Raw genomic sequence first — 15,808 nt, 5'->3', positions numbered from 1 at the left:
AATAAAATTTTAATTGAAAAATTATATGATAAAAATTTAAAACTTATACAAACTCACTAAATAATTTAAATAAGGATAAAAATTAAAATAATTTAATAACAATTAAATTTACTACTTTATTATAATAATATAAATTTTTAATGGACATTAATATTTTTTTTAAATGTGGATTTCTTTTTTATTTTTTTAAATTAATATTTTTTCAAATTAGAAAATGAAATAATATTTTTTAGAAAAATATTAAATAATTTTAGCTATTTTTTATAAATTTTATTTTAAATTATATAAAAAATTTAAATATAAATAGTACAAAAACTTTAAATTTATATAAATTTTAAAATTATATAACTTAATTAAAAATTAAATTGTACATTAAAATATAATTTAAATTTAAATAAAAATCAAACTTCGAATAAATTAAACTTTTAAAATAATAAAAGTTTTATTTTATTTTTTAACCAATCAAAATAAAAATTAATTAGTAATTATTAAATTTAAATAAGAGTAGTTTAGAAATTTACATTATTTTCCTCCTTCTTATTTTTATATATAGTATAAATTATTAGTTAAAATAATAATATTATTAAAAATGATTTTAAAAAAAGAAATGAATGAATTTATAAAATAAAATAAATAATGTATATTATACATAAAAAAACACATGCTATTAAAAAAATTAATTTTATACTAACTTTGCATATATTTAGGCTGATATATATTTTATAATTTTATTTGATGATAAAATATTAAAATTATAATATTATATATAAAAAATTAATATAAAATTAACTCAATTAATTTTTAATTTATTATTTATACATAAAAAATTAATTTATAATAATAAAAATAAATAAATAAATAAATTACTAAAAAATAAATAAAAATATAATATTACATATATTTAGATGATTTAAATATAAAATATTGTTATTAGTTTTATAGTAATATATAATATATTTCTTCTTGATCTTGTAGTAATATATAACTTATTTCTCTGATAATGATTCAAATTTTGACAAAATTTGATTTTTATTAGAAATTTATGATGAATTTCTCATTGTAATTAACCTTTCAATTTAAAATATTTAAATTATATAATAGAGATATTATGTAAAATAGTTGTTATATAGATATTTATATAAAAAAATATAAAGATAAAAATAGATATATACAAAAATAATAATAGAGTTTATATGACATTAAAATAGATTATTCTAATTTAAAGATGGAATTAATTTAATTTATAGATTATAAAAATTACAATCAATAAATTTTTTATATTTTATAATTAGATTTAAATAAAAATTAAATTAAATTAAATTATTAAACAATAGTAAATTTATTTTTTATTTTTTAATCCATCATAATAAAGTACTTGTGGAATTTATCTCATAAAATTTCAATCATAAAAATTTATTTTTACAATTAATAATATAATTTTAATGTATATATTATTAATTTTTTTATAATATAATAGATCTTAAATTCAAATGAAGAGTAATATTTAATTTAAAGTTTTTAAACATTAATATATTTATATATCTTACTATTTTCATTATTATTTTTTTAAAACTAATTTAATAAATAAAAAAATTTCCTTCCAATATAAAATATAGATAAATTATAAAAAATAAAAAATTAGATACATTTAAGTGAAATAATTTTAAAATGATTAATTCACTAAAAAATTAGTGATTTTATGTACTTTTTATTTTAATTTTTTATTTCATTAATATTCATTAATTAAATTTCACTTTTATTTTAATTTATACTTAAAAAATATGAATTTATTATTTTAATAATTTTCTTAATATTATCTAATATTTAAACATGTTATTTTAATAATTTTTATTTTAAAATTAATTTAATCGTATTTAAATTAATTTAGATCTTTACTTTAAATTTTCTTAATAAACTCTAAAATTAATTTAAAATAATAAAATTATAATTTAATATATATCCTTATTTAAAAAATTAATCTTATTATATATCTTTTAAAATTTTCATAACTAACTAAAATTAATTTAAAAAATACAATTATCATCTATTTTAAAAATTATCAACTATTTAAATAATTAAATAAATTAATTTACAAATAGTTTAAAGGTTTAAGGACATTATAGGAAATCTCATCATTTCCTCTTCTTCTTTCCACTTTTATATATAGTATAGATATTTAAAAGATAATTAAAAGATTATAAATAATTTTAAATTTTAAAACTTAAAATCATAAGAAAATAATTTAAAACTTAATGATTTGATATACTCTTAAATTTACACTTTTACTAAGTCAATTATTCAACATTGGGGGTGTTTTCCATGTGATATGCTAGAAGCATGTGTGGGTCTAAGACTTGTTTTGCTTATAGGATGGTTTGCATGCAATCCAGACGGTGGCATTTCAGCCTCTACGTCACGTCGTTTCTTCTTTGCGGCTTACTTGAGGGTTTCTTTACCCATTCAGAGCTTTGCTTTAGAAAGCTGAGAGATTATTAATGCATGTCTCTCTTATCTCAGGTGAAGAGCTTTATTGGAGACATGGTTTCAGGATTAGCTCTGATTTGATTTGATTTGAGTGGTTTAATTATTAATTATTCTTAGGCTATTTTCTTTATCATTTTACATTTGGGGGTTATGAATGCATAATGAAATTAAAATAACAAGAATAATTGACTCAGTACTTAATGATTAAATATGAATTCATATCACATGGGTAACTTTTTTCAACGAGGCTAGCAGCTAGCTGGTATCATGCAACCGAAAAACAAGGTATTACCATTAATTTCCACCACTTCATACACAAACATTAATTCAGTTGATGTATTTTGTTTTCATTCTTTCTCTTATGGGTTGTATACTAGCTAGAATTGCAGGCTGAAGATGTCCTTCTCCAAGTAACTTAACTGCTAGGAAATACAACAGTTGGACACAGACCACATCAAGATTCTTGAGCCTGACACTGACACTCTTTGAAAACCTCATCAGTCACCAACAAAAAAGTCTAACTTAGGGCTGTTTTTTTCCCTAGAAGTCTAAAGCCACAGCCTGACCCACCCTCCGGCATCAAAGTCCAGCCACAGTGTTAATAACCCAATCCATCCTCTCCTTTTATTTTGCACAGAATTGGAGTGGTTAAGCGTCAACTCAACTCTTCACATCAAAACTCAGCAGTAGTTTTGAAAATTTTCTCACTGTGCACTCCCACATGACTAAAAATTATAGAGAAAGAAAGAAAGGTAAGGTAGACTTTCTTGTATCTTTGTTCTTTTTTCGTAAAACTCCAAGTGATGAAATGGATAAGGAAATGATTTGATCAGATTAATGCCAGTAAAAGGAATCTTTAATTCATAATTAAGATGATTAAAAAAAAAAGGGTTTCCAATCAGATTGTACCAACAATGAAAAGAAAGCGTTGATTCTCGGTTGGGATCTTCAAATCATTCAGGCAACATCATTTGACTCTACTTTTGATTTTTTTCATCCTCATAGAATGATGATTTTATTGGTTTCTTTCGGTTCTTTAGAAAAAATTTCCAACCAAATCTTATCAACAAGCATCATTTGTTACTAATTAAATCGATCATGTTAATTTTTATGCTTTTGTTTCAACGTGTTTTCCAATAAAGAAAACCATGTCCTTTCTCACAGTGAAAGTCATCGATAATTATACAGTGGAACTGTTCAATTTCGATAGGATCTTTCATCTTTACAAAAAAATCTTCCAAAAACAAAAATGGTGTCATTGTTGAAGTTGCCATTTTCATGCAACACGTAGAGAGGCAAGGAAGGCATCTAGCTTTCATGGTACAATACGAGAGACACAAGTTCCTGTAATAAATTGTGGAAATTGTTTACTTCGTTTTAGGTTAATAACTGTACTTCACTGTTGGATGTGTTGTCGTTTTGAAAAGTTCAACTTCCATTGCAATGCTATAACAAAGCAATGGAGTGGAACCCCGATCATCTACAGACAGCCCTAATCACTCTCAACTATTAGTTAAATTTTAGTTGCATAATTGATTTTATGCATAGAAAATTTATTTATTTATTTCAATATTAATTATAATCATATTTGTAAAAAATGCTACTAATTTAATAATTTGAAAAAGTTACATTTTTAACAATAAGTACTTTACATAAATTTGAAAGCGACTTGTAGGTAAAAACTACTCCATGAGTGGTGGTGCATGTAAGCCCATTCGTTTCCGAATATTACACTAACAGTAGCAAACACGCGCCTAACAAGAAGTCCAGAAATGCACAGACTTTACAGTAACTCATTTTTCAGATGTAACGATGTAACCCCATAAACCCGCAACGACACCAAAGTTTCCGCAATATTGTCGCACCATAAGCTCGATGAGCGCGTCACACATGACAGTGCCACGCACGCTTCTGTAAGTTACATTTGATTCTAGTGTGAAGCCCAAGGAAATGTAACCTCACATTCAACTGTGGGACCCACTCGCACCGCTTTCACACGGTTCCTATACATATCTTCTAATTATTTACTTCATTCATTCTCACAATTTTTAATCATTCTATTTTATATAAATTAAAAAATAATTTTTTATTAATTTTTTAATTACATTCATTTCAAAAAATTTAATAATAACAAATATTTTAAAAAGTTATTTAAAAATAAATAAAAATAAATAAAATTACAATAATTATTTTATATATAATTATTAATTTAATTTAAATTTATTATTTATTTTTATTTAAATATTTATTTCAATTTATTAAAATCATCAAAAATTTAATTGTCATTATTTATTATCTCAAATTTAAAGCTTTATATATATATTTTTTAAAATAAAAATTAAAAATAATAAAATTAATAACGTCTTGTTGCTATTATTTACCTTAGTATATAAGAAAAGTGATAGCATGTAATGTAGGGGCTCAGTTTTATTTAAAATTTGAATAAATAAAAAATTAAAATTTAGAAATTTATGAAAATTGAGCGAAATTAAATTATAAAACAATTAATTTAAATAAAACTAAACTGAAATGATTTATAAATTAAAACAGAATTAATTTAAATGGTTTAGTTTAGACCATTATTTAAAAAAGAGAAAAAAAACGAATATTGCTCATATAAGGAGAAAGGCTTAAGAATTTGCAGTTTTAAAATTTGAAGCAAACAAAGGAAAAATAAATAAATTGCTGGGAGTGGGGTCCACAGGGGAGGAGTCGCTATCAGTGTGGGGTTGTAGGAGTGGAACTGGCTTAGTGCAGCGCCAATTGCTCCGTGATTGGGAAAACTTCCGTCCCTCTCAAAGTACAGCTCCTCCTCCGCCACTTGTCTCGTGAACGACACACTCCATTATTAAACATCCTCCCATTCCCCTTCGCTAAATCCCAATTTCCCCTTTCTCTCTCTGTCTCTCTCCAAATTCTTCATCGTTTGCAATTCAATGCCGCGCCACAAGTATTCAATCGTCACTTTTCAGCACCGGAAATTTATTTGTGTTCGGAGTTGCAGCTACGACCTGAGTATTACTTGAGAGTATTTAAATTTTAAATACTACTACGGTATTAAATGCCAAAAAAGAAAAATCGAAAGATGTTTTACGGCGATTTATGGATTTGAAAGGAGCATAGCATCCAATCCATCAGTGATGCTCATGCCCTAAAAGATCAACCATGATCTGTTGATTCCACTGTGACCATTGTAATAATGAGATCCCTTGCGTTTTGGGATTTTATAACGGTGACGTGATTTCTGCAATCTGAAAAATGACTTCCATGATTATAACTCACCTTTTCTAAACATATCACACTTTTGTCCTTTCCTTTCTTTTTTTTTTTAACCTGAAAAACCCCCTTTTTTTGGGAATTTTTTTTAAGTATGACTAAAAGCTCAAGCTTTTCTTTATAAAAATAAAAAAAAAGGTAATTTATGATTTAGTCCCTGGGTATTACCATTATTAACAAGTCAGTCCCTGTATTTTTAGAAACCTATTAAAACGTCCTTATGTTTTATCTCCGTCAACGAAATAATCCCTCTGTCTATTTTTGCCGTTAAAAATATAGTAAAAGACTATATTACCCCCCATTATTTTTCTCCTTCTCCTCCTCCTTCCTTTTCTTCTTCATCAATTCTTCTTCTGCTTCTTCTTCTTCTCCTTCTTCTTCTGCTTCTTCTCCTTCTGCTTCTTCTCCTTCTTCTTCTTTTACTTCTTTTTCTTCTTTCTCTTCTTCTTCTTCTTCTTCTCATTCTTCTTCTTCTTCTTTTTCTTCTTTCTCTTCTTCTTCTTCTTCTTCTTCTCCTTCTTCTTCTTCTTATTCTCCTTCTTCTTCTTTTTCTTCTTTCTCTTCTTCTTCTTCTTCTTCTTCTTCTCCTTCTCCTTCTTCTTCTTCTTCTTCTTCTTCTTCTTCTTCTTCTTCTTCTTCTTCTTCTTCTTCTTCTTCTTCTTCATCGGAAGAGGAGGAGGAGGAGGAGGAGGAGGACGAAAGAAAAGACAGGGACTATTTCGTTGACAAAAAGAAACGATAAGGACGTTTTAATAGATCTGAGAAAAGATAGGGACTATTTGGTTGACATAAAAAAACGATAAGGACGTTTTAATAGATATGAAAAAAAATAAAAATATTTTAATAGATTTTTGAAAATGTAAGGACTAACTTGTTAATAATTGTAATATACAAGGACTAAATAAATGGTTTTATTTGAGGGTAAAATTGGATTTTAAAAATTTTCTCTCTCCTCCTTTATCTAATTTTAACGGAAAATAGGATGGAAGGACTATTTCGTTGACGGAAATAAAACATAAGGACGTTTTAATAGGTTTTTAAAAATACAGGGACTGGTTTGTTAATAATGGTAATATCCAGGGACTAAATCGTAAATTACCCTAAAAAAAAAGATAATAGCTATATTTTTAACTTACCTAATTTAAAATTTAAAACCCATAAATTTAATAAGTTATAGCAAGTAAAATATTTAGTAAGTTAAGAACTTAAGAATTTTAGCATATGATTTTTATTTATTTATTGAAAAAATCAAGGAAGACAAAAAGCATATTGCATTACCTAATATTTAGGATAAACAACTCCATAATTGTAACATGTTATTCACACAAATTTTTTTCTCTGTGTGATTTAAAATATATTTATATCAGTTTTCACTCATACTTGGAATGACTTTGTTATTATAACCTTAATTACTATTATCAATATAACAATGTAAGCAAAATAAAATAATATTTATAATCTTATGGATAATATGAACTTTTAAAATATATAGTTGATTTTATTTTTAATAACAGTTTATTTTGCTTAGTATATGTGTTATGTCAGCATACTTAATAATACAAAAAATAAATAAATAAAACCCAAACATTTTATTTGATCTAAAAATAAAAAATATTAAAGCGTTTAAATTTCACAAATATATTTATTGAAAAAGGTTTAATTTAGTCTGTCCTTTTCCCTCTTTTAAAAGAAAAATAATCTAAAAATTTCAATCTAAAATCAATTTTTAGCATCTTATCCTTACGAATGAAGAAAATAAATGATTGATTTTAATATATAAATCAATAAATTAGGAAATTGAACCAAAAAATTTTATATTTAGCCTAAATCTAGTTCAAATTGAAACTTATAAATTAATTAGAAAACATTAAATTAAATATCCTCAATAAATAGAAAAGTAAAATTAAACTTTCAGACTGTCCATATTGATGTCTTTAGCAAGGTTGTCAATCAAAAAGATGCATGATATTATAAATTCAAGAAATTTTAATGATTACAATTAAAGTAAAATGTATTCTAAAATTAAAATAAAATATATTTATTTTGCAATCCAATTAAATTATAGTAAAAATAGACTAATTAACGTAAAAGTTGCTTATAATTTGGAGAAACATGCAAACCTAAAATATCAACGGAGTTGGTCCTCAAAGTAAAGAAGAATATTGTACAAAAAGCGAAAATACAAGAATACCCTCAGATTTTTAAGTGTTGTCCGGAAATAAGAAGACAACTCAAGGGCCCCATTTCTGTCACTGACTGACAAAGAACAAGGGACATTTTGGTAAGAATAAAATGGCCCAACCCGAGAGGTCTCCTCACTCTGTAGGGAAAAATTATAGATGAACTTGTGTGTAGGCATACATGCATGAATTCAGTTGTTTTTTTTATGGTTATATGATTTTGTTAACTTAATCATTACATATGAAACTTACATTTATATATTTTTAAATTTATAATTAACCAAATTCACTTAAAAATTTGTTTAAAAATATATACGGTTTGAATTTTATTTTTTTTCTACTGAAAGTAAATACTGAAAAAGGAAAAATATATTCTCCTTCACCATTATAGTTTCTTTTGTATATGAATTTGCTCTCAGGGTAGGTTTGCCTTTATTAACACAACTGACAAGTCTCAAAAATACATGAAATAAATACACACTCACAAAAAGAAAAGAAGCATATCATGTGAATGAGATGATCTCCAACTCTCCTTAATCATCTTTTGACTTATATCATAATCCTGTTTCTCTCAAATCCCAATCCCCATCTTCATCCACTGTGATAGTAAAAAAAGAAAAGTAAAAATTGAAAAGTGTGATTCCTGAAATGCCCCTTGGGCTCGGGGCTGCATTTTTCCCGCGCAATTGGAAACAGAAAGTGTAAGCCGATCAAATGACGACCACCACCATCATGATGGGGATGATGGCCCAGCGCCTCTGACTGTTGGGCCCCACTTTCCCTAATCCCTCTCTGCTGCCTCTCTTTACTTTATAAAATCTGCCTGTCTTCCATTACCCGCAAATCAATGCCCTCATTCAAAATTTCAAATTTCTCATTTTCATTTTCTTTTTTACAATCTTGTCTTCTTCTATCTCTACGCCTTTCCCTATCTATATATAATGCCCTTTTGATCCACTTGAAACTCGGTCCTTGTTTGCTCTTTCGGCAAATACCCTCCCCTTCATTACCATGACCCTGCCACCTCCCATTTCGCTGCTTCCCCTCCTCACCGTGGTTTCCCTTATCTGCGCCGTCTACCCAGTTTCTGGGTGGCGCCCATGGCCCCACCTCCGCCCCAACTCATCTGATCTCCTGTATGCTGGGTCTAAGAAATTCGAGGGCTCTTCTGAGTTCGTTCACTTGCGTTACCACATGGGTCCTGTTCTCACCGCTAACATCACCGTACATACAATATGGTACGGAACTTGGCAGAAGCCTCAGAAGAAGATTATCCGCGAGTTCATTAGCTCCATCTCAGCCGCTCGTTCTACCCACCCTTCCGTCGCCGGATGGTGGAAGACCGTACAGCTTTACACCGATCAAACTGGCGCCAACATCTCGCGCTCGGTTCGGTTAGGAGAGGAGAAAAACGACCGGTTTTATTCCCACGGGAAATCGCTAACGAGGTTATCTATACAGTCCGTGATAAAAAGTGCGGTCACAGCTAGATCAAAGCCGTTGCCAATAAATCCGAAAAGTGGGTTATATCTGTTACTAACGTCCGATGACGTGTACGTCCAGGATTTCTGCGGGCAGGTATGTGGATTCCACTATTTCACATTCCCGTCGATCGTGGGGTACACACTCCCATACGCGTGGGTGGGCAACAGCGCGAAGCTGTGCCCAGGAGTGTGTGCCTACCCGTTCGCCGTACCAGATTACATCCCTGGGCTAAAACCGAAGAAGTCACCAAACGGCGACGTAGGAGTGGATGGGATGATAAGCGTAATAGGCCACGAGATTGCTGAGCTGGCAACGAACCCGTTAGTGAACGCGTGGTACGCCGGGCAGGACCCAACTTCGCCGGTGGAAATAGCGGATTTGTGCGAGGGCATATACGGAACAGGAGGAGGGGGGTCTTACACAGGGCAGCTTTTGGAGGCACATGATGGTGCCACGTATAATATGAACGGAATCAGACGGAGGTACTTGGTTCAGTGGTTATGGAGTCATGTGGTCAGTTACTGCACTGGCCCTAATGCACTGGATCAGTAATGCTGAATTTATTTTTGTATTTTGGGTTTCAATATTTCTTCTTTTAATTTTTCTTTTTGTCTTTTTCTTTTGGGTTTTGTTGAAATGCATATTTTAGTTAAGGTAGTTATTAAGGTTGTTAAAAATGTGTAATAATATATTTTCGTATACTGTTTATGTATACAAAATATCTTAAACTTTTTCCCGCCTTATTTAAAAGCAGCAACTGTAGCAATAGCCGGAAGGTGGTCTTATTAAGAGCAATTTAGTTGAGATTTTAAATTAGGTTTTCTAATAGCAATTGAAATAAGTTCAATTTTAATGATGAGGTGCTGTATCAGAAAATGGAAATAGATTGGAGAAGTATTGGGACAGAAGATTACAGTACAGCACGGAAGGTGCTTAACTGTGGATGGTATTGTATGAATATCAAAATCGTAGGTACATGCAATTATGAGTAAGAAAAAAACTTGGTAGTGAAGATGGGGTGGGCTCCACTGCCAACTACCCTCAAATCTCCCCCTTATCATAATTCAACTACTGTTTATGAACTTAAACCTGAATTGCTGATAAGATCACAACCGTAACAGTGTGGTATGATTAGAAGCTTATATTGTTTGATAATATTATGAATGGCAATAGTTTAGAAACATTAAAATGGTTTTAAACATGTTTATGACAATAATTGTATGAGATTTGTAACTAATGGGTGCCTTGATTTCTCAATAATTGCGAAGGCGTTATCTGTAAGCAGACAAAAAGCCTTAATTGGGTTGCCAAAACGATTACAAAATTGATGTTGACACTGGAACTCATCTTAAATTTTGTGTGATTATAACTCTAAGTAACGCTACTCCACAAGTATTTAGTATAGAAACAGAAGTCATCATCAACACAAGCTGTGATTTTTAGGCGTATCTAAGGGACCCATTCATGTTTGCTTTCTTTACCATTTTTTTGAGAACTTTGTGGGGATTTGGGCCATTAGTCTACGATTTAGCCTCTTTCTTCTTCCAAATAGGATTTTTTTTTATGGTTTTCCTACGTTCTTTCCTTGAGATGCCACACTTTGTCGCCTACTCCAATATAAAGGAATCAATCTATCATAACCAAAAATAAGAGAAATAAATAGATAAAGTGAAGGGCAATTCACTGCGAGTTTTCTACTCTTTTGCACTTGCAGCAGCTTTGGCCTGGAAAAGGAGAGTATATAAATAAATGAATAGGTAATCACATTATAAGGAACAATACCAAAATGTAAGTCAATAATTTTATTTATAATAATCGGCCACCGATTTGTGTGTGTGGGGGGGAGGGGGTAATGCATGGATATGTGAAAAATGCAAAAAACAAAAACCCTCGATTTGAGAAGCCCCAGGGAAGACACTGTTGTAGAGGAGAATATCTGTACGCTTTGAAAATGTTGATACACGGAGAATACCATCATAATCGAGGGGGTGAAGCTCAATACTTGAGCTAGTGGGATTCAAACATAAACCATAGAGCACAACAGAATCCTTGAAAAGAAGAAATTGTTGGACAACTCTTCATTTATAATAGAAGAAGGAAAGAAAAAAAAAAAAACATATAATACCAAACCAATGGCTTGCAATGCAAGAACATATCGGTTCCTAATTCAAACATTATAAATTGATAGAAAATTGGGAACCAGCTGGCTGTCTCTCTCGTTTACACTACACATGAAATGGGTTAGTTTGACGCTCAAGGAATTTAGAACCCTCTTTTTAGGGTTAGGTAAGGATGATAAAATAATCAGCATTTCATTTGTCTCCATCAATGCCCAATAAAGAAATTAATAGAGGTCAATTTCTTCAATCCTAGCATACAAACACTCATTATAAATTCGGATCGGTGGAAAAGCAGAAGCGGCGCCTCAACCCTTCAATCTTTTTGACCAACAACCCCTTGCGTGCTTTATAAAAATCCTCAATTGTCCCCTTCTGTTCTTTCTTAATTTATTACTATTAAAAAAGAGATAAAACCCTCATTTAGGATAAATGAATATTAACAACAATCATCTTTTTAAATGATAATTTAATACTCTCCGTCCTATTAATCAAAGAATATAATAATCAATATTCAAAATAAAAAATTCAGTAGCTAATTAACTTTTTCAATTTTTTTTTCAATAACATCTAAAAATATTTTTTCAAAAAAAAAAAAAATCTATTGACAAATAAGCTGTTAGTTTCTGTACAGGCATGAAGTGCATAGAGGAACGTTGTTTTCTTGCGGGTGAATATGATGCATCAGATCATAGAAGAAGTTCATACCATTGCTTATAAGCTCATCTTTCCCATTTATGGCAGCTTTGGCCTTAGCTGTAACTTCAACCGCAATAAAGCAACAATGAAAGAGAAACAAAGTAGCTGTTTATAGGCTGTAGCTAGCTTCCCTCAGCTTCTTGTTAAATTTTGCCTCTCTTTCCTTCTTTTTAGAGCTTACAAAATTAACTAGAAAAATCAAAGAATTAAATGATGATGAAGAACAAAAAAAAGAGAAAGCAAAATAATTCCCTGCCTACATCATCGTACCAATAAGATTAACTTTCAATAAACAAGTAGAGAAAAAGAAATGGGAAGAGGGGGGGAAGAGAAGAAATGGGTATAAAGAGTTGATGTAAATTGATTAGCATTGAAAAGGGAAGATGTGCAAAGGAGAAGAAGCAATGATTGGGGGGGGGACCTCTATTGATCATGTCATCTAATTTTCACACAAATTTTGATGAAGTGCACAAAGGAGTGCTTGCATTGAATTGATTTGCAAATCTGAAACAAATTGGTACACGGTAAGCTAAATGATTTGGTGGTCCAAGAAAATCACCCCCGTATCCCCTAAAGGGACACTAGAGAAATGAGTTTAGATAACTTCTCATACAAAAATAAATAAATCAACAAAAACCACTAGTTTTTAGGACAAACAAGGTCCTAACTGCACTGACTACAATAATTCACAGTATCATCCAGAGTGACTAGGTATAGAGTGTAAATGCATGTGCTCATATTTATGAACTCCATATGAGCAGCTTTAATGCTCAACTCTACCTAGCAGCATTTCTTTTATGTGCAAATTAAATAGTAAACACTCTTTCGACCTTTGAGAGCCTACAACTCTGATTGAATCTTCCCTAAATTCTGCCAAACTGGTAATAATCAGAGTTCTTTATTGCGAATTTAACCATTTGCATTTTAAGTAAGCAAGAAAGGACCTGTTCATTAATATTCAAGCATGGCACCACTGATGAATTCAAATATGACCCTATTGTATGACAGAATTTGATACTAATCAAAAAATTGAGAAGAGAAAAAAGAGAATTTGCACCTGGCGACAAAAGCATGAGGTTTCATCTGAACTGCATCAGCACAAGGTCAATTAACCTTTCCACGACTTCTCACATTCTGCAATTAGATGATGTTTGTACTTAAAAAGACCAGTTTCAAGCATGCCACTGGCCCACTGTTTTATTATTAATGGAAAAACTTTAACCATTGTAATAAATAAGACCTCAAGCATCTAAAGCATGTTGGATTTGGGGGGAGAAGAGAGAAATAGTTGCTGTAACAAGATCTTACTTCTTCTTCTTCCTATATATTTTCAGCAATACAAGTTTATTTATAAAGTAAAATATCACGTGGTTTCTCCCTAATCAGCTAAAAGAGTAATGGAAAACTTTTACATCTATTTTTGCCGCTAGATTTCAGAATTAAATATAAATAAAATACATAAATTAAAATTTTGAAATTGATAGAAAATTTGGAGTTTGAAGTTAAAAGTATCACTTGCTTTAATAAAGCACGCATGGTGATGCGATGAATTTAAAAGAAAAAAAGAAATTTACTAATTTGCAGGCTGCAGCACTACTATATCCATCCTCAGTTCCTCGCATGCACCACCGTTCACCCGTAGGCAAAAGAAAGAAGAAGAAAACAATGGATATTTAATGAGAAATGCATTGGAGAGAGAGAGAATCCAACCATCATTCTGGCACAATAATTGGATAGAAATAATTAAGTTCCGAAAAAACCAATATTACTGTACATCCATGATACATTGAGAAATTCCGAATCTGTCAAAATTGCTTTAGCGTTTCTGCTAAAAAGAACTAAGTCATGTTACAAAAAATTCATAATACTATCTATAATGGTTACCTGCCTACTTGTGGAAAATCGTCCCACCTCTCACAGAATTCAATTCTGAATTGTATATAATAATTAACACGAAACTATTAAATAATTTAGATTAACCATTTTGGACCAAGTGGAAAGTGGGTCCAAAAATTATTTGGATCAGTTTGAATCGAACTATTTCAATTGGTATCAGTGCTATTTTTGAATCAGAGAAATTGTGCAGAGCTAATGGATCTACGAGAAAAGGGCTACCCATGTAAAACGAAGTGGAACCGCCCGAGGTACTAGCGAACTACAGTAACTAAGAGTCTGGTCCTGCTTTAGTAATTGTATTCGATTCAATTGCGACGAGGACGTCGTAAATTTAGCAGGACCGCCACAATACTCGATAGTCCAGTCATTCAGTTGCGACGAGAACGTCGTAAATTTAGCTCCGGATCGAGTGTAATGGTCAGCCTTCCTGCTTGTGAAAAATCATCCCATGTCGGTAGAATTGATTTTCCACATCGGCAGAATACGGCAATTCCAAATGCTATATAATAGCAAAGAGTATAATAGTCAGCTCTCTACTTGTGGTAAATCGTCCTACATCGACAGAATACGGCAATTTCGAATGCTATATAATAGTAAATTTAGCGGGACCGAGTGTACTACTCAGTTGTCTGCTTGTGGGAAATCGTCCAACAAATTTAGTAGGATCGAGTGTAATGGTCAGCTCCCATCGGAGGTGATGATCTGAGATCCAGAAAATAGGGTTTTACAGAGATTTTGTGAACTTAGAAAAAACTTAGGTCTAGAGGAGGGCAATCCTCCTTTTATCTGTTTTCTTTTGTCTGCTAGTGACGTATAACAAACTGTTTATCATTGGACCACCTGTCCCTGCCATGCTAATTCGGGCGTACGAGGATATCATATTCCTGCTACATGCGTAACGGCCTCTGATTCTCCATGGGCACGCATGCTGAGGGGCCCACCAGATGGATGGGTCGGTCTCCTTCTAGGTTCCGAGCCGGGCCGAAAGATAAGATTAAAACAGAGCCCAAAGAGGATCCATTTGGTGAGCCGTACGGACTGGGTGAGCCTGATTGAGGAACTTAGATAAAGCCCGGTCTCAAGGCTGAGTGGGCCGGACTGGGTCCATGCGGGAGACTTGAGGGCCTCCAGATAATGGACTATTGTCATGGGCCTGGCCCCAGACCGGGGTGAAGAAATCCAGCGGTCATCAATTGCCCCTTTACCTTCTCATTAGTTATTGCCCGGCTGATGAGGGGGTAAATACCGAGAGTAATAATGACCGCGTCGCCCAAGGACAAAACTGTTCGAAACATCTTTTCGGCTTTTCATTGTTTCAAATTTAGTCTTCTTCCAGTATTCTCAAAACGCTTGCTTTCTTCTGCTCTTCTACTCTCTTGGCTGTTCTCTGCTCCTCTGCCTTAATCGTTTTCTAGGTGCGCCTATTCTTCCATCATGGATAGCTCTAGTCTTCCCGATATTGTCAACCTAGAGTCTAGCATCACCTCGTCCAACATTAGGAATTTCATTTCTAGGGAATACCTGGATACCCCTCTTTTTCACATTCGGGCTCCTTACCGGAATGAGAGGATCATTCTCCCTGATCCTTCTCCCCCTGGCCTGGTCGAACCTAAAAAGACATCAGTCTAGTCTTCTTCATCAAGCAGAGGGAGTATGGTTTGTCTTTCCCCT

At 31.5% G+C, this 15,808-nt stretch overlaps 1 protein-coding gene and 1 long non-coding RNA gene across 4 annotated transcripts; one reads left to right on the top strand and one right to left on the bottom strand.

The window, feature by feature from the left end:
• Positions 1 to 8,808: 8,808 nt before the first annotated feature.
• Positions 8,809 to 10,165, top strand: LOC110618104 (protein EXORDIUM-like 3). Its single transcript, XM_021761154.2, has one exon. It carries the CDS (start codon positions 8,952 to 8,954, stop codon positions 9,975 to 9,977), a length of 1,026 nt encoding a protein of 341 aa, XP_021616846.1. The 5' UTR covers positions 8,809 to 8,951; the 3' UTR covers positions 9,978 to 10,165.
• Positions 10,166 to 10,646: 481 nt separating this feature from the next.
• On the bottom strand, positions 10,647 to 14,091 carry LOC110618105. Of its 3 annotated transcripts, none has more exons than XR_006351078.1 (4): positions 13,816 to 14,085; positions 13,299 to 13,375; positions 12,251 to 12,430; positions 10,647 to 11,149 (listed from the first exon to the last, which is right to left on the bottom strand). It is a non-coding gene; the product is annotated as an uncharacterized LOC110618105 (long non-coding RNA). The 3 variants fall into 3 exon arrangements; XR_006351077.1 differs by lacking the exon at positions 10,647 to 11,149 and adding an exon at positions 11,171 to 11,938 and having other exon boundaries at positions 13,816 to 14,083; XR_002488467.2 differs by lacking the exon at positions 10,647 to 11,149 and having other exon boundaries at positions 11,945 to 12,430; positions 13,816 to 14,091.
• Positions 14,092 to 15,808: the final 1,717 nt, after the last annotated feature.

Source organism: Manihot esculenta, chromosome 6 (genome assembly GCF_001659605.2).
Source record: "Manihot esculenta cultivar AM560-2 chromosome 6, M.esculenta_v8, whole genome shotgun sequence".
Lineage (NCBI taxonomy): Eukaryota > Viridiplantae > Streptophyta > Magnoliopsida > Malpighiales > Euphorbiaceae > Manihot > Manihot esculenta.
Note: the sequence above shows the minus strand (reverse complement) of the source record. Positions and strands in the feature narration are given on the sequence as shown.

Bases quoted from the DNA above. Each gene is read 5' to 3' on its own strand.
- LOC110618104 (XM_021761154.2), top strand. From the start codon at position 8,952: ATGACCCTGCCACCTCCCATTTCGCTGCTTCCCCTCCTCACCGTGGTT.